Source organism: Mandrillus leucophaeus, unplaced genomic scaffold (genome assembly GCF_000951045.1).
Source record: "Mandrillus leucophaeus isolate KB7577 unplaced genomic scaffold, Mleu.le_1.0 Scaffold161, whole genome shotgun sequence".
Classification (NCBI taxonomy): domain Eukaryota; kingdom Metazoa; phylum Chordata; class Mammalia; order Primates; family Cercopithecidae; genus Mandrillus; species Mandrillus leucophaeus.
In genome coordinates this window covers 1,728,849-1,747,984 of record NW_012101599.1, presented here as the reverse complement: position 1 = coordinate 1,747,984, position 19,136 = coordinate 1,728,849, and the positions used below count along the sequence as shown (strand labels likewise).

General features: G+C 46.8%; 1 protein-coding gene across 1 annotated transcript in view; it reads right to left on the bottom strand.

The window, feature by feature from the left end:
- The window catches only part of PTCH1 (patched 1), an 81,190-nt gene that overhangs the window by 38,464 nt on the left and 23,590 nt on the right, over positions 1–19,136 (bottom strand). Inside the window, exons 2-11 of the mRNA XM_011976008.1 lie at positions 14,695–14,884; positions 11,134–11,203; positions 10,949–11,040; positions 9,400–9,598; positions 8,978–9,099; positions 8,012–8,159; positions 7,070–7,201; positions 6,559–6,714; positions 5,782–5,880; positions 5,063–5,188 (exon numbers count right to left, since the gene is read on the bottom strand). Coding sequence (XP_011831398.1) covers positions 5,063–5,188; positions 5,782–5,880; positions 6,559–6,714; positions 7,070–7,201; positions 8,012–8,159; positions 8,978–9,099; positions 9,400–9,598; positions 10,949–11,040; positions 11,134–11,203; positions 14,695–14,825 — 1,275 coding nt within the window. The 5' untranslated portion in view covers positions 14,826–14,884. The remainder of the gene's footprint in view (positions 1–5,062; positions 5,189–5,781; positions 5,881–6,558; positions 6,715–7,069; positions 7,202–8,011; positions 8,160–8,977; positions 9,100–9,399; positions 9,599–10,948; positions 11,041–11,133; positions 11,204–14,694; positions 14,885–19,136) is intronic.

Below are 19,136 nucleotides of genomic sequence, written 5' to 3'. Positions count from 1 at the left end.
GGAGGTAGAGGTTGCAGTGAGCCGAGATTGCACCACTGCACTCCAGCCTGGGTGACAGAGCGAGACTCCATCTCAAAATGAAAAAAAAAAAAAAAGAAAGAAAATAAAAAACGAGGCTTCTCAAAGAACTGCTTAGTTCACAAACCTCAAATTGATAAACGTCCTAGGGTGGGGAAAGAAAACCTGCTGTAACTGGCACCTAACACAATCGAGGGAGAACTCCCACAAAGGGCTTTGGATGGGAATTGTGAGTTTATGCTCAACGTAAACCAGCAAGCCTGAGTTCTGGAGAGATGTCTTCTAATAATTAATTCCCTGTCAAGAGTCTTCTAAAAACGACCTAACCTCTTTCTTCTTGGTCTATCTTGAAAATCCTTCATCAACTGAAAAATATGAAGCATGTTAGCTTACCACTCTCATGTATGTAAGACCTGTCTGATAGGCCTACACAAATAAGCTCATCACCACTGTGACAGGAGAATTCACCTGAGAGAGAGATCTTTTAAAAAGAAAAATCCAGTACTGTGCTGGGTGCTGAAGACACAAAGATAAGAAAAATCCTACTCTGAATTCTCACAGAGCAAGACCTATACGCAAATGACAATCCCAAATGATGGATGGCCTCATAAAGGCAGGTGCCAGGCTGCAGAACAGCTCAGTGGGGTGTAGCGGTGATCAGTCAAGGCAGGCTTTCTGGGAGAGGCCTCAGCAGGGTTTAGAGGATGATAAAGAGGGCCGGGCACGGTGGCTCACGCCTGCAATCCCAGCACTTTGGGAGGTCAAGGCAGGAGGATCACTTGAGGTTGGAGTTTGAGACCAGCCTGACCAACATGGAGAAACCCCCATCTCTACTAAAAATACAAAGTTAGCCAGGCGTGGTGGCGCGTGCCTAAAATCCCAGCTACTCGGGCAGCTGAGGCAGAAGAATCGCTTGAACCCAGGAGGTGGAGGTTGCGGTGAGCCGAGATCGCACCACTGCACTCCAGCCTGGGCAACAAGAGTGAGGCTCCACCTCAAAAAAATAAAAAATAAAAACAAAAAAAGAAAAAGAAAAGAAAAGAAAAAGAGGTCAGTCAGGAGCAGGGGAATGGTAGGTGCTCCCTGTGAAGAAAACACAGACTGTGCAAGAGGAGACACCTGGCTCAGGCACCTCAGTCCGGCTGGGGTTTGAGATTCACTTTGGGGAAGAGAAAGGAGAAGCTATGAAGATCAGGTCATTCATGCCTGATTCACAGCAAGCAGGGGGTGCTCGCTGCTGTTGACAGTATTACCTGATAACGTCCCCCAAGTGCAGCCAAGTCACCTGCCTGAGGTTATCCAATAAATCAGACCAAAGCCCCCAGCCCAGCTGAGAACCAGGAGTTTTGTGAGATCTGGTCCCTTACTGAGAGGATGTCTGTAGACGGGGTTAGGATCCATGACCGTGAGACAGCAGGAGATGGCAAGAATAGGCAGGATTCTAACGGAGATCTTCCAGGAGCATGTAATCCTGGGGGCCGAATCCTTTTAGCTTTTACAATCAGTCATGTTTAGAATTGAGGAGTGGAATGTAGAGAAGAGACCCTGGGCATCCCGGTTTGGACAGGTGTTCATGAGGATGAGGAGAGCAGAGGTTTGTGACACACAGGGAGCCCCACGGGCGCAGGGATGGGCACCTGCCAGCCACACCCACCACCACAGAGGTTGGGCAGCTTCTCGGCTACCAGGCCTCATCGGTCAGAGAAGCCTGCTGCTGGGCACCTTGCTCTGTGTCCGTGACGAAAGTTAAGGGATGAGAGGAGAACCCCAAGCGGCGTTCCATCTAACTGACTTTCTCATAACCTACTACGTGTATGGGGGAGTATTTTCTCAACGCCAGGTTCCCAGATGGACACCAAAATAGTAAAATAACCAGCAAGGGCTGCTCAGAAAGCGAAAAGGGTTGTCGCAAAGGCAAGAGAGTGTAAGTAACCCAGAGGAGATGATGGGGGTGATATTGTAACTGTGAATCAATTCTAGTTATTGTGCTCATAGGAAATGGCCCATCTCCTCAAAGCAGCTAAGGCTGGGACACGTGCAGAGAAGGTTCCAGTCGAACCCTCCTAGACCAGACAGAACAACAAGGGGTTCTGTTCTGCAAGTTTTCATTGAAGAATAAACACTACTGGGCCACCAGCAAGCCCTAGTTAATTACAAAGAATTACAGCTGGTGCCAGTGATTCCTGGTGTAGAGGTGGCATTTAGGCAGATAGATAAAGGCTGATGAGGTTTAAGACAGTTTCTTTGTGGAAAAAAATGTCTAATTATTTGGTCAGTCTACAAAATTGGAGTTTTATATGGAAAATTCTGAAGGTAACGCAGGTTTACTATTGGACAGAACCACCTTGAGTCACTCCCTTTTGAAGTTTAATTTGTGGCATCTTGCAAATATAAACACAACTGAACACCCAGAGTCAAACCTGATACTGTTCACCAACAGAAAGAGAAGCTACATAATGGCTAAATTTGAGGGTCAATACATTTAAAACAGAACCAGGGAAAATCTTCTGATGGCCACTGCAAATACCACTGCAAGCTCGCTCTCTTCCTTGCATTTTCTTTCTTTCTTTTTTTTTTTTTGAGACGGAGTCTTGCTCTGTCACCCAGGCTGGAGTGCAATGGCACGATCTTGGCTCACTGCAACCTCCGCCTCCTGGATTCAAGCAATTCTCCTGCCTCAGCCTTCCAAGTAGCTGGGATTACAGGCATGCACCACCATGCCCAGCTAATTTTTTATTTTCAGTAGAGACGGGGTTTCTCCATGTTGGTCAGGGAGGTCTTGAACTCCGACCTCAGGTGATCCGCCTGCCTTGGCCTCTCAAAGTGCTGGGATTACAGGTATGAGTCACCGTGCCCAGCAATCTTTTTTTTTTTTTTTTGACACAGAATGAACCAGTGTCACCGGGAGGCATTCTTTAATAAGATGAGGACTCTTGGAAACTATAGTTGCAATTTTCTACAGTGATACTGCGGTGGTTTGAAAGAGAAACACAAAAACCAACAGTACTCATTTTCGTCTCTGTAAGGTGCTTACCTTGGGAGAACTTAACGCACTGGATTTTCTACAAGGCTACTCCTCCTAAGGAAACCTCATGTAGCGTTTCAGACCACCACACCATAGGGTGTCGTTAAAGGACAGTCGGCCTCGATGAGCCATCAGTATGTACTGAGAGAGCAGAGGAGAGAATGAGAGAGAAAAGAAGAAAAGAAGGAGTGTGAGCAGGTACAGAAAGACAGTGAGCAAAAAGGCAAGCAGAAAAGAAGGGGAGAGGAGAGAGAATGGGGAGACAGGGTCCCACGACTGAAAGACTCTAGAACAGTTTCTCAATACCAGCACCTGCTGCACATGAAATGAGACTGGGGTACCACAGGGTGCTGAGCAGACGCACGCCTGCGCACAAAGGCATTCTACAGCTTCAGCTGCGCTGCGAGTCTGGCTCACCTTTCATGCCACTGAGCAATCAGAGAGTTTCCTTGTCCTGTGCTTTGTTCGAGCGTCAGATCTGAACATTATTCATTGATTCACTATTTTTACTTCTATGTAGATTTATAATACAAATAAACCCTGTTTTCTTTTCTTTTTGTGTTTCTTTCGGGGCTGGTGGTTACGGCCATTGGCATAGAATCTTTTATCCAACTGTGCCTCACACTAAAGACTAAGGATGCCTCGATTCCCAAACCCAGTAGGATCAGTAGTTGCCCAGGCCTCTTGGTATCTAGCGAAATGACATTCAAATACGTGATTGATTGGTTCATCGTATAAGACAAACGTAAAAGAGTAGGAAAGAGCTAAACATATTGACAAAATATAAACAGAAACCAGATGCATGACTGGTCAATTTCTCTTCCTGCTCGCATCTGAGCTCTTGGTGAGTAGCGTAAAGCTGTGTGAGTGCACTGGGCATCGTAACAGCAGGCTAAAAAGTGACACAGATGTTGTTTCCTTTAAAAACCTGGCCAGCTTGAGAATTATATATCATATCTTCACAGAGAAGAAAGGGGAAGCAATCGAGGTTTTAAAATTTGAAATTAATTCACAAAACCCCAATAACATCTTGAGACATCAAAACTCCAGGCCACTTTGGGCTCCAGAAGACCATGGCACAAACTGGTGACATCTCTGCTCTATCAGCCGCAGTAACTCATTTTAGGATTCCTATGCGTTTCAAGTACCTCAAGGGCAATGTCAGTAATTTACTCCAGGCACAGGACTACAGCTCTATCCCCATCCCAGGGAACTGTCCGTGCTTCCAATTCACAGAAGCCGAGTCTCTGATTAGAAAATATCCTGACAGCCTCTGGAGGTGACAGCCTGGTCTGGAAGGAGAGGACAAGTCCTGAGGGGCCCACGTGCTCCGCATGGGAAGTGCGAGGGACTGTGAATCTGCTTGGGCAGCCTGAGAGGGGAGCAGGGGACCAAAAGGAAAGAGAAGAGGGGACAGGAGAGACTGCGGAGGCCAACTTAGGAAAGGGAGGTGGAAAGCGAGGGCCCGCCGAGGAGCACCCTGCAGGAAATTCTCCACGGCAGCCTGGCCAGTCCGTGGTCCTGCAGTGCCGTCTGACGTGCGACCTCAGCTTAATACTGTCTTGGGTTGGGGCTGCTTTGGCAAAAGCAAAAGAAAAGGTGGCCTGTTTGGGATGAGGTGGGCAGCGGGAGAGGGGGTAAGCACAGGTACTGGGAGTGGTGTTTGAAAGCAGGGCATGGCCCAGAAGCTGGCTGCAGCACTGGTGACCCCAGAGGGCAACACAGAGTAGCCCCAAAAGCCACGTATAAAGGACAGGGCCACTCTATAAGGCAACAGGCATCTGGGCTTCACAGTGATAGAAAGGAAAGAAAAACTCCAGAAGTGCTGAGTTTTTTGGAGGGAGTGTCAGGGTTATAAGCTTAAGGAAGCATCCACCCAGTTAAACAGAGCCTCAAACACAGGCATTTCTATTTCACTTCATAAGTAACTGAAGTGCCTTAGCAGACACCGCAGATATGGGATGCTGGAAGTCAGTGCCCCGCTCAGGATCACCGTAGCCTTCATCACCAGAAGCTCACCTGGAGGGAGAACGCCCGCAGAGCGGGAATCGGGATTAACGCTGCCATGAAGAAGGCTGTGACGTTGCTGATGGACGTGAGGGCCACGCTGGCTCCTGTGCGCTTCAGGCACTCCCCGGTCCTGTCCTGGGAATAAGAAACCACAGCGCTGAGAGCTGCACTGGACAGGGTCCCCTTGGAGCACAGACTGTGTGAGCAGATACGTGGCAGAGTAACACAACTGTAGCTTATTATGCTGGCATTAGGGGAAGAGAAAGAGCCACCTGCCTTGCCCCCTAACACCAGCGTTATTCAGTACTATCTACAGAGTCATGAATTCCTCGTGGTTATTACCATCCAGAGCAGAAAGCTGCAAGATAATGACTTAACGCTTAAGTATAATTTTAAAAGGGAGTGGAGCGAGGTGATGGCTAAGTGACAGACATCTCCAGAGAAGCAAAAGCAGGCTCTGGAAAGGTATGGCAGCTAGGGGTAAAGTGTCACACTAAAATAAACACCCGTATTCCCCAAGGCACCCCAAATGCAGCTCTTGGGACGTCTCATAGCAAATACATGTCTGGAGGGTCTTCCAGCTGATTTCATTGCCTGGCAGCCAGTGGCACATCATCTGACATGGGACTGAAATCTTTACTGGGCCAGACTAAGGAAAATTAAAGGACAAATAGGAATAGGGGAAGCTGCTATATCCCCAAAGCTCTTGTCTTTTGCTTTCGCGTTACCTCAAAAGGGATTCTTTTATTCTGTCCGGTTTCACTGAAGGCGTGGGCCAGAAGAAAAACATCATCCACACCAACACCAAGAGCAAGAAATGGCAAAACCTACCACAAAAACAGAGGATGCTGGCATTAGACACGTGAGATCCAATTCAGAGGATTCTAAAGCTAGTTAGGACACTGCCACCAGCGCCTGACAGCTCCCAAAGCAGAGCTTCGTGACCTCATGGTGAAGAATTCACCCGACATCCCAAAGCCTAGCAGTTTAGCTCACAGAAGAGCTTGCACGTTTCTACTTCGAAGGTCTGCGTACTACCATTTTTTTAGGCTAGTACATGAGAAGGAATCTAACTCATTTAAGCAACGATTCGCAGAGTGTGGTCCACGGACCAGCATCCCTGGGAACTGCCCTGAAGCACATTCTCAGCCCCAGCCCCAGACGTACCGAGAAACCCCGGGGGTGGGGCCTGGCAATCTGAGCTTTCACAAGCCCTGCAAGCCATGCCAATGCCCATCAGAGTTGGAGAGCCACAACCCTGGTCAATGACATACATTCCTATCCGCGAAGCGTCTCTACTAACCAGTAAGCCCAACAGACTTCCCACCCACTGCCCTCAGGGCGGACAGCATCAAGAGACAGCATCTCCCTGAGGCCAGTAGCATCCTAGTGGAAAAGGCTGCAAGACCCTTCTGGTGAGAAGGACACACAGAAGGCTGGCTGGGCCGAGCCTGGGGGACCGGGGCGTTTGTCAACGGACAGCGGATGAATGGCTCCTTTAGTACCTGAGTTGTTGCAGCGTTAAAGGAAATTCCGATCAATGAGCACAGGCCCAGTCCTGCAGCCACTGACAGTGCAACCAGCAGGACGCCAGCCAGCCCCACGGCACCCTGGGACTTGGAGCAGTCCCAGCGCAGCATGGTTAGACAGGCATAGGCGAGCTGCAAGCAGAACAATGGGGGCACAGAACAAAAGCCGAACATTAGAATGTGTCGTGATTCTAATGTTTCCCCCCACCCATCACCCCAAATCAAAAGGCAGAACTTACGAAATCCAACAACAACAAAACTTTACATCAAGGACGTCACATAAAATGATAGGAGTCAAAGGTAGGCCAACGGCAAATGGGAAAAACGCTTGACACGACCACTTTTAGACCACTGTGATGCCACGCTCTCTGTCCCGGATGCACGTGGATGTTAAGAGCAGTTAAGAAGCAGGAGCGGTCATGGAAAAGTAAAGACTAAAACAACCAAACCAAACTCCAGCCCCCCAGAGCATGGCACTGAGCATTACCATGAGTAAGTAGCCGCTGGCCACGCGGATGACACTGACGTCAGAGAAGGATTTCAGGATGTCGTCCAGGGTCGTGGTGGTGAAGGAAAGCACCTTTTGAGTGGAGTTCTGTGCGACACTCTGATGAACCACCTGTGGTCACAACAGAAGGTGAAATGCCCAAATGCAATGAACGCTTCACAAGCCTCGACAGCACAGACCTCAGGTGACACAGCCCAGCCCTTCTTTTATTCTGATGCATTTTTTAAAAAGCTCTACGTGACTCCAGGGCAGGGAGGGAAGCTGAACTTGGGCTAACATTAAAGAACCCTGTTTTAGGACAAGGGCCGTGGCTAATCAGCGGCAGTGGGTGCTGCTGAGGGCCGGTGTTGCTGGAGTCCACTCCGAGTGCTGTACTTACTGCAGGGCTGGGACCGCTCGTCTCTTCTCTGTAACTTCACAATTGACTTGCGGTCCCATCAGCTCCCCCCTAATCCAAAACAACCCATTCGTACGGCCCTCCTCCCCCTGTTCATTTGCTGGCCACTTTTAAAAGGTCACATGCAGCCTGGCAGAGGTCACTGCTTGGGAAACAAAGGCCAGCTCCTGTCACATGACCTGGCCAAGGGGCCTGCAGCTGTGAACAGAGTCTATGCCTTGCTAATGTTTTCCAGACACCTTTGCTAACCAAGTGTTTTTTTAAACACTGTTAGGTGCTTTAGTTCTGTAGTTCACAACCGGTTACTAAACATGTCTGAGGGCACCCCAATTAGAACTAGTCTCTTCGGTATCATCCTAGGATTTTCAATATCAAAGAAGAGGAAAAAAGTTTTCACGCCATCAAGTTCCCGGAATTGCAACATTTTGAAAATAAAGTGAATGGAAAGAAATGTTTTAAATAATGGTGAAAACGAAGAATTGCGTAACCAGCGAGTCTGCAGGCCGATTCGAAGGTGGGTTTACCTCCACATACGTCCTCTGCCAGGCCTCCAGGATGGCTGCCGCCTTGTCCTCATTCCAGTTGATGTGTGAGACATACTCGTACCCCTTGAAGTGCTCGTACATTTGCTTGGGAGTCATTAACTGGAACATGGTCTGCAGGGCGTGGGCGCTGTGGCACAGTCCAAGGGAAGGCACATCATCAGTATGCCCAGGAAGCCATTTCCACTGCCTCAAATCCCCAGCCAGCTCCCCCAACTCACTGGCTGCAATTCTCTTCCTTCTCCATGAGCACATGTTTCCATTAAAATGGAACCAGGATGGTTATTTTATTTAATAGATCGATGTACCATATTAAAGGTGTAACCTTACAAACCTTTTACAGATAGACCCCAAAATTAAATTAATAGGCAATTTCCTTTCACAGTTTCCATTCCATGAAACAGGAAGGGGAGAGGAGCAGATAGCTTGAGCAGATACACCGGGCTCAGCGAAGCATACTCGCTGTGCAGAAATCCCAGACGACGGCGTTCCCAGGGGAGGAATCTTACACGAAACGCCAGACACCTGACTGACCAGAGTCCACAAGTGCACAAAGGATAATTCTTATTGAGCCGCTGGCTCTTCGTCTTTTCCTTTAACAGTCTGACACTGTGCAGCTTGCACCATGAACTCTCTCTGACCAGTGTCTCCCGGCCTACTTTACACCTGCCCCCCATCTCTACATAATGGGCCGATCTCCTGAAATCCTACGGTCAGGAACTACGGTCTTGATGAAAACTACAAATCCATTCTTGAAAAATTCCCCACAAGGTGCTTTTTCAAGCTGTTGCAGTCTGCTAGTATTTCTTAATATTCTAGGACGCCACCCAGCTAGCGAGGATAACGGTTTAAGTATTAACACAAATACACTTGCTGATGTCAGGAGGGAAGTGGCTTTTGAAGAAAGGAAGGCGAGAGGGCATAGATTGTCTTCGGGAGCTGGCTTACCTGACGAGTTTTCCAGTGCTGTTCTTGACTGTGCCACCCACAATCAACTCCTCCTGCCAGTGCATATACTTTCGGGATAAGCCATGACATCCACCATTCAAAACAAGGGCCATATCAAGAGGCTAAAATAAAAAGACAGCCACATAATTACGGGAATTAGTAGGCAGGTCACATGCCTTGTTAAAATCCAGTGCATTAAGGGCTTGTGTGTCTCAGAGAGAACATTAATAGCTGGGCTAATGAGAGGCGTATGGCAAATCTTACAGCAAAATTTAGCTCTATAAACAAACTTAGTTCCATAGACAAAGACGATCGTGAAGAATGAAATGTTAAAAATGAAAATAATAAAGTGAACGATGAATGGACACAAAAAAGTGTTTTGCTCTCCACCCCTTCTGAGCGCGCTCACTGCTGACACTCACTTTGGTTGAATTTTTGTTGGGGGCTGTGGCTGGGCAGTCTGGATCGGCCGGATTGAGGCAGGGGCGGTCCATGTAACCATGACCAACCTCAGCCTTATTCAGCATTTCCTCCCAGCTGTCCACTTGATAGTTTATTTTCTTTAACTCTTCTAGGAATTCCAAAGGGTCGAAGTTTGTCCATCGCAAAGGAGGTTTACCTCTGCGAAAGAAATCAGCAGACGAGACCATGAAAAGAGCCTTCTAAAGCCATCGTAAAGTCACAGGGCTGCACCCACTGCATCCGCCTTGTAGGAGGCTCCTGGCAATGCTGCAATTCTGGGACTCTGGCATCAAAACAAATGCTCCTTTCCAGCATATCGGCATGCAAACTTAGGTCAGGAAAATAATTCATGACTGAAGATGCTAAGCAGAGAGAGGACTCATCAATTAACGAGGGCATTGAACAATCTTTAACTGCTGATATTGTGTATTTAATATCTACAGACAAAATTAGCCAAAAGACAGATCCAAAATTAATTTTTTTTTTTAAAAGAGGGCGTCACAATGTCAAATTAGCACTTGGCAGCCTAATAAATGCTTTGTAAATGTCATCAATCGAAATATTTGATCTCTGCTACCTTTAACAATTCCACACTTACGAGCGCTCTCTGACAGCCTGGCAATGGAGTGGGCAAGCCCCCTGCGGCCTCTGCCATCACCACCATCACAGCCACTTCCCCCCACACTCACTTCTGAATCTGTGCTGTTGACAGACCAGAAAGGCTTTTAGCTGCCTGTTATGTGGTTCAAACCACACTGTAGCTGCTTAGCCAGGCTGAAGTCATTATTCGGAATCTCCCAACCAGAAAACACAAAACCCCTTATTTCCCATCCAAAACTGTACACTGAAGGTCAGGGGATGGCCACTGCAAATTGCATTTGCAGATACGTGCAAGCCAGGACAGAAACAATAACCCAAGCTCTCACTCTTGCATAATTAACTGAAAGTGTCTATGCTGATTAACAATTATTCTCTCAATGATGCGGTATATATAATATCCAACTGCTAAACGGTGAAGTGTTCCCTACCGTGGCCTTCAGAGATACTGGATTTTCCCCTTAAATGCCATTAGTGTGATCTGAAGAAAGGTTAGCATTTTACTTCACAGGAAGATCTCAGACTTAAAATATTTCGTTCTGATGTGTACCCACTAATAAAGTATCTCCTTAAAAAATAAGTGTCTAAATGCCTAGTCTTCAAAACTACGAACATTTTAAAGAGTTAAAAAATCACACGTACTCTGCAATAATTTGCATTTTATTTGCATATAAATAGGTTGGTAAAAGTGAATGAAATTTAATGACGCCTACAGAACTGTTTTTTGAAAAGAGAAAAAACATTCTGCTGAAATCCCCTCTCCCCCGACTATTCACTCAAAAAATGCACATGGAATTTCAATGTTTTTATTTCTTGTTCAAAACCGAAACGGAACAAGCAATGATAAGCAACATCAGAAACACTGAGTCCTAGAGAAGTCACAGACATCAGAAAGCGCGATCACACACTTACAGGAGGTACGCTGTCCCAGACTGTAATTTCGCCCCTTCCCAGAAGCAGTCCAAAGGTGTAATAATCAAACAAGGGTAAAGATACTCTATTATCTGTCGAAGTTAAAAAGAAGAGGCCACGCGTTAGGTTAAGACATACTACTGGGGTGTTCCTGAGAAATTTTTGCCAACAAGAAGAAAATGTACCTGATCCATGTAACCTGTTTCTGTGATAAGCTCTCCGGATTTGTAACACAAATGTTCCAACTTCCACTGCCTAATAAAACGAAAAGCAGAGACAAACATTTCTCACCGGAAGGTAAGAAAATGAGTGCAAATTCGGAATGACAGAACATATAAAAAGAACTGCAATTTCGATCACTTTTAAGCATCTGTCAAAACGAGCAGCGCTTTTGCCAAGTAGAGACCCAGCAAGCTTGCTTTAATGAATAGATAATACTCAATCGTAATTAACATGTAGGGTGTTTATGTAAATGAATGCTACCAAAGTACTTGAAAAGTCTTGTTTTCTTAAGTGTTCTCCCAATAATCTTGTTTACACCATTAATCTGCTTTTCTACATACATTAAACAACTTCAGGGCAGCCCAGCTGAATTATCACAAATTCAAAATAGGTGGGGATTAAATTAGGTTTGCAAAGTATTGACACATATTCAGGTGCGGAGGTGTTTTACTGGCAGATCATGTCCTGAATGGGTAGTGTTTAAAATGAACGCTTCTGCTCTTAACCATGAATATTACAAACAACAACATGTGCCAGGTGGGTCACATTCTAACTTCACAGTCTCTTCTATTCCTATCGTACAGAAACGTGAATAAATATACAGATCAAGAATTAATTTGGGGCTGGGTGCTGCAGCTCACGCCTGTAATCCCAGCACTTTGGGAGGTGCAGGCAGGAGGACAGCATGAAGCCAGGAGTTTGAAACCAGCCTGGGCGACAAAGTGAGACCCTAGCTCTACTATAAATGAATGAATGAGTGAGTGAATAAATAAACTTAAAAAATTAGCTGGGCGCAGTGGTGCACGCCTGTCATCCCAGCTCCAGACAGGAAATTACTTGAGCCTGGGAGGCTGAGGCAGTGAGCTGTGATCGTGCCACCACACTCCAGCCTGGGCAACAAAGAGTGACCCTGTCTCTACAAAAAAAATGAAAAACAAATTGCCAGGCGTGGTGCCACACGTATATAGTCCCACCTACTTGGGAGGCAGAGGTGGGAGGATCACTTGAGCCCAGGAGTTCGAGGCTGCAGTAAGCTATGATTGCTCCACTGCACTCCAGCCTAGATGAGCAAGATCCCATCTCTCAAAAACAAACAAACAAACAAAAAAAATTAATCTGGAGTTTTATTGTCTCTAGAAAAGCGTTATATACACCCATATCTTTCCAAGTGTGTTAGGAAGATCAGTCTAACTGAAAAAAAAAAAAAAAAAAAAAAAAAAAAAAAAAAAAAAATTGAAAACGGGGGGGAAGGAAAAAGCCAAAGGAAAAAAAAAAAAAAAAGTAAAAACCTCCCTCCCAACTGCTCTATTATTGGCCTCCTAAGGCAGGACTGTCTTCACCCCCGGAGCTTACTGCGTCCTCTTCCCTGTGCCTTCCTATCTGTCTCTCAGCGCCCTGTTGAAATGTCACCCCCGTTAAGCTTGTTGAAAATGACCCCTTTCTCCTGAACTCTAGAGCCCTGGCTGGCCAGATCTCCTGCACAGCTGTCATGGGGACCGCCCACGTTTGCTCTGTCCATGTCTGTCTATACTCATGTCTTTCCTCTCTTTGAGAGCTGTGCCTAAGTTACCCATCTCTCCTCCATCCTCCACCCAGCCACCCATCCATGGACATATTTCTATTGTAATTCTACAGAGCGTCAACATAGAATATCCAGCATGAGCTGGTTCTCAGTTTCTGTTACTTGATCAACTCTCACCTACACTTGCTTGAGAAGGGCATCATTGTGCATTAGAAAAACTAACGGGCTTGAGGCCAGAAAAAGGCTTTGAAACCTGGCTCTCTCATTTCATAACTGCATGAAATTGGACAAATACTCTAATTAGTCTAATTCCCAGTTTTCTCACCTAGAACGTGGAATGGGTTGAACTACACGTTCTTAAAGTTCATTCCAATGCATAAAATTACTCTCGACCCATCTCAGCTTAAGAGTGTAATTTAATTGCACAGACCCTCATGTCTTCTCCTGAAGTGTGTAGGTGACAAACACTAAGCATGCACTGGCCATGCTTGCAGTGGCCCTGGGACACCCATTTCCTGGCTCCCCGCAGGGATGCCACTTCACATTCTGCAAAACTACACTGGGTAGCTGCTTCCCTACGATGCCTGTTACAGACCAGCAGGGCAAGTCTGCCTGGCAGAAACATGATTTTACATTTTCTAAGGCCCTTGCATTCCTATATCTGATCTTGCTCTGGGGACCATGGAGGACACCAACACACATGACCATAAGCCCAGGTTACAGATAAGCAAACAAGAATGTGCCAAAGATATGGATATGTGACTTGCCCCGGCTGTGCTTGTCCCTAGGATCCTGTCAAGCTGGAACGTAAGCAGAGGTTAGAGCAGGGACAAGTAAAAATCTTAATTTTATTCTTTTCTTTGGTTCTCCCTGGCTGCCGAATACGCCTACACTGCTCCTCCCTCACCTCTTCCGGGAAAAATAAACGGTACTAGTGAAGGCCTCAGCGAAGAGGTGCTGAAAGCCTGGGGAGGCAATGGGGTTGGGTGACGTCAACTCCGAGGTCCCCTGGAAATGGGGTTTAGTGATGCCAGCCTCAATAGCGATCGACAAACTGAATGCCCACTCTGTTCTCAATGCTGGGGTGAAAACAGGCGAGAGGTGGCCCCTGCCCTGTAGTAACCGACAGTCTAGATACATGAGAAAAAGGACCGAGTTCTGAACTCTTCCTAATGCTTCTTACTCACAGCATTGTGAAATCAGCAATATGATGCTAAAAGATGATTTTTTCAAAAGGTGTCAGCGGGCCAGGCATGGTGGCTCACACTTGTAGTCCCAGCACTTTGGGAGGCTGAGGTGGGCGGATCACTTGAGGTCAGGAGTTCGAGACCAGCCTGGCCAACATGGTGAAACCCCGTCTCTACTGAAAATACAAAAATGAGCCAGGCGTGGTGGCAGGTGCCTCTAGTCCCAGCTACTTGGGAAGCTGAGGCATGAGGATTCCTTGAACCCAGGAAGCAGAGGTTGCAGTGAGCCAAGATTGCACCGCTGCACTCCAGCCTGGGCAACAGAGTGAGGCTCTGTCTCAAAAAAATATAAAAAGGTGTCAGCAACAATTCCCATGGTGGCTCAGCCCCCAACACGCCGTGTGACACAAAATAACCACAAGTACAAAGTCACAAGAAATAGCTCTTCCTTTTCGCATTGTTTGTAAGTTCACTAAGGGCAACTCAAAATATCACTGCTCCGAAAATCTCGTAAGCAATGAAACATCTTACAGTGTTGGTGTACAGACCCCAACGGGCTCAGGGTCATCCTCATTTGGGGACAGTGCCAAGATACTTACTGGCAATACATTATAAAGTAATGCACTTGCTTTGTTACCAAACTTGAGAAACAAATCAAGACGAAAAAAATCCTTTCATTGCAAAGCTATCTGAACTAATACTCCAGGTGCATTTCCAGGGCAACTCCATTTACTAAAATAACAGGACCTACACCAGTAGCCTTCTCCCGCCGCCTTACCTGCTGCTCATCAGTGGGTGGGCGCGGCGGGCCTTACCTGTTGTACATGTATACGTGGACACGGCTGGCCTGGAGCGCGGAGTCCAGGTGCTGTAGGAGTGCTTCTGTGGTCAGGACGTTAGCACCTTCTTCCTTAGGGGTCTGTATCATGAGTTGAGGATTAAACATAGCCTCTTCTCCAATCTTCTGGCGAGTATAATTTAATTCACGACTTACTCGTCCTCCAACTGACAAACATGTACAGGTTTAATTAGAAGAGCAAAATCACTGCAAACTCATGTTTTATCTGTTATCTGACTACCTGCCATAGGATACACAATAGATGAACTCTGGTCATGAGACTGGCTGATGGGTGAGCAGTAACATTCACTTTATTATTAATGGCATTGTTAACTTTACCAATAGTAAACATAAAAAATACTCACTAAGCCCATTAATGGCTGTCCCGCCTGTCACAGACGCAAACCTAATTGTAACTAATATACTATGTGCAGAAAGGGGGAGCAGAAGGGGGGAGCAGAAAGGAAAACTTGAGACACCTTTTCCTTGCAGACCAGACCAAATAACCCTGTTACAATTTCTTTCACTTGTATAAACAACGTGCCCTTGCAGCACATTTCAAGATAAATGGCTTCAATTTACACTCTTCTCCTAAGTAATCTGGCAAAGGTAACAAGGAAATGTTTCTCTTCGTGGAAAAAGAAACAAGGACAGGTGACAAGTGTGTGTTCCGCACAAAACTTGCCAGGAGAAGACAAAGTGGTTCAAGTCAGACGTCCACGGGGAAATTCCACTTGAGAGGAACACAATGTATTAGCCACAGCCATCATGGGCAGTCCCTAGAACCTGGTTCCATCAGACTCCCCTGGTCAGCATCCAGAAAACACAGGTGCCAGGTTCTGAGTCAGCTGGGGGCAAGCAGCCTGTGTTCCGGAAGCGTCCCAGGTGATCCTGAACCTGCTGCCCAGGCCGAGAAGTCCTGCCTCACAGCAAGCTGGCCAGCACGGGGCATGCCCAAAGCCAGCGCAGGCGCAGGTGACCAAAGAAAACCATCATCACTGTGACTGCCAACCGCCTTTTCTCTTCCTCTCCTTTTTACACCCTTAGGCCCAAGGTTATGTTCAATGAACGGTTCTGGGCCAAGCTAAGCTCCGAATGCTGCACCTGGGCTGGGAGGTGTCTCAGGGAGACATTAACAGCTACAGACCCAGGAACCTAGAGCTCCCCCACCCCACACTCTAGGGCAAAGGAAGCGGGTCTGAATTGTCCCTAAAGTCACTGATAAGTTGCGTGTTGACTGAAAAGCAGGCCTGCAGCGACAGTTTAGAAAAAACTCAGAGATCACAGCTTTCCCACGAGGAGGCGTCCTTTTTCTTCCAGTTTAGTATTCAAGGACACAAACATTTGGTTTGGACAAGTAAATAAGGACTGGGAACAGCGGGTTGTTTAGTTCTCTTGGCATATTTTATAAACAAGGGGGCAGGCTAAAAAGCAAATAATGCCCTCATTAGGAAAACCAGTACAAATTCACCGCCTGGCAGGACCCTCTGTGCAGGTCCACGCGGATGCCAAGGCCAGGAGCCCCGTGAGGTGAGGTTTAACATACTGCGTGTGGGGTCGGGAAGGAGGGAGGAATGTATCCGTCGGTTAATAAAAAGGAATAAGACTTCTGTGTGCAGAAAACTTTGAAAAACGCCAGGGGGGACTGCCGAGGGCCTTGCAATCAATGTGAAGTTAAGGAAAAACCACGGGAAAACACTGGGCAACAACTGGCACAGAGAAGCATTTCCCTACTCGGCTGCCCTTTCCTGAAAGCCCTGGGAAAGCTGCCTGAAGGCAGGGCCTTGCTCACTCTAGCACAAAGCACAGTACTTAACACCACGCAGACTTCCAACCAATTAACTGAATTTGAGCCAGCCCATATCCCCTAGAAGTGCAGAAGTTAAATGAGACTAAAAAGCCAGTTATGAGTCCAGAGGTCGCAGCTGCAGAGCTGCCCATCAAGGAGCTAGGCGCAGCCTTTGCTCACCCCTTCTTTTTTCCTGGTGTTATCACATCTCATGCCACAAACCTAGAAGTCATTCCCATTTTTACCTGCCTCCTCAAACATGAGCATGTGCGAGGTTTTTCATTCTGCTTACAAAGTAGCACCTTCTGCACATTTACTGAAGCTTAGAATATAAGGTGACTTAAACCCACGAAATTAAAAAACAACAGTGACAAAGCACAGCCCCCACCCTTAGATGGTGATTTGGGTGCCGTTCCAGTGAGCAGCAGTCCATGACAGCCAGCCTGGCTTCTGCAGGATTCTGCCCATCAGGCCTCAGCAGAGCAGCTGCCTGTTAACTGTACAACCCTGGAGGTGACCCGAGTGCAGTGTGCACAAAAATAGCAAAACCAAACACGAAGTCTGTGCTGCTAAGAACTTTTTATCGTACTCTTCCACCCCAACCTCATAATGGAAACACAGGGTGTTTTGGAAATGGCACTTATTTTCTACAAGATATAAAATGTACCCGGGGAGTCTCCAGCATGTCCCCTTTCTAGATGTTTTAAGATGTATATTGACATAAACATTTTAATAAAGCTATAGATTTGCCCTTTCTCTAGAATTGGAAAACTTTTCTCTCCTCCATCTCTTTGCTCTAGTGATGAACACAACTATTTTGCCAACATGATGTTTCAACCAAGACTATCGCTACAGGGTGGCCAAGCAACGAGAGTTGAGACTCTGACGTCTACAGTTTTCTCAACCACCTCTGCCATATGTACTGTTCAATTCAATTCATTTTTACATATTACATGGTCATATTTTATCTAATCTTTCATCTTACATTTAACCAAATATGAATGTTTTGCAAAATGATTCAAAAACTTTAATGACGTTTGGTTGCCATGCATTTTATCTGACCAACAGCCGTAACGTGATTCATTCATCCAGCAAGCATTTGTGGGTGGGTACTTTGTCACAGGCCGTGGGGATGTGGTGGACAAAACCAGTCAGTGTGGTCTCTCCAAGAGGCGTGCTGGCCAGTGAAGGGAACAGGCAACAGCCAAGCAAAGCAGTAAGATACCTTCATAGCACAAGTGTGATGGAGAAAACGAAGATGGTGATGCCATGTTGGGTGGTGGGGAAGGGGAAAAGCTACTTCAAATGGGATAGCAGGGAAGACCTGAAGGGAAACAACATTTAGGTGACTTTGAAGAGCTGGAGGAACAGTGTCCTGGGTAGAGGAACCAGCAGCTGCAAACGCCCCAGGTTTGGCTTATTGCAGGGAGAGAAGGGAGGCAAGTGTGGTGGAGCTTGCTGAGACCGTCATTAAGTCTTATGTCATTTACCACGTGCACTGGTAGACTCAGCCCCTTCTTGGGTATAACTGTGTCATAAAGTACACGACACTCATATATCCTGACATCAGTATTCACCCAACACGCTCTGGAACGAGCTGCCAGAAACAGAAACGCTCCAGGATAGAGCAATTTTACAGACGCGTCTGACATTTGCTACCCTAGCAAACACCTATCCTAAATCACTGCTGAATGACAGCTGAAAGCTGTTCATTACCTTGCTGTCTACCTTATCATCCCTAAGTGTGAAGCTTTGAGCCCAGAAAGCTCCACAGAACCCATTTTAGATGATTGAGATGAAGGTCACGGTCTCGGAGAAGTAGGTTTCTCCTTTCTTTTTCTTCTCTTTATTTAAAGACAAGGTCTTGCTCTGTCGCCCAGGCTGGAGTGCAGGGGCACGATCACAGCTCACTGCAGCCTCAACCTCCTGGGCTTAAGTGATCCTCCTTCCCCCAGCCCCCCAGATAACTGCAACTACAGGCACACACCACCATGCCCAGCTACTTTTTCCCTTTTTTGGGTAGATACAGGGGCCTTACTATGTTGCCCAAGCTGGTCTCAAACTCCTTGGCTCAAGTAATCCTCCTGCCTTCACCTCCCAAAGTGCTGGGATTTCAGGCATGACTCTTTTCCATTTTCAGGATCAAAGTCCTAACGTATTTTAAAAATAATCTAATGTTCATGAAATAGTGCAGAAGAAAATAACTATTAAATCCAGTATCTGTTATGTAGATGTAGGTATAGGGAACCAAGTTAATAGCCATTTTTGCTGTGTGGTGGGCTATGAATAACTTTGTTTTTTTGTTTGTTTGTTTGTTTTTTTGTGAGACGGAGTCTCGCTCTGTCACCCAGGCTGGAGTGCAGGGGCCCAATCTCAGCTCACTGCAAGCTCCGCCTCCCGGGTTCAGGCCATTCTCCTGCCTCAGCCTCCCGAGTAGCTGGGACTACAGGCGCCCGCTACCACGCCCGGCTAATTTTTTGTATTTTTAGTACAGAAGGGGTTTCACCGTGTTAACCAGGATGGTCTCGATCTCCTGACCTTGTGATCTGCCCGTCTCGGCCTCCCAAAGTGCTGGGATTACAGGCGTGAGCCACCGTGCCTGGCTGGGCTATGGATAATATTTACCTCCT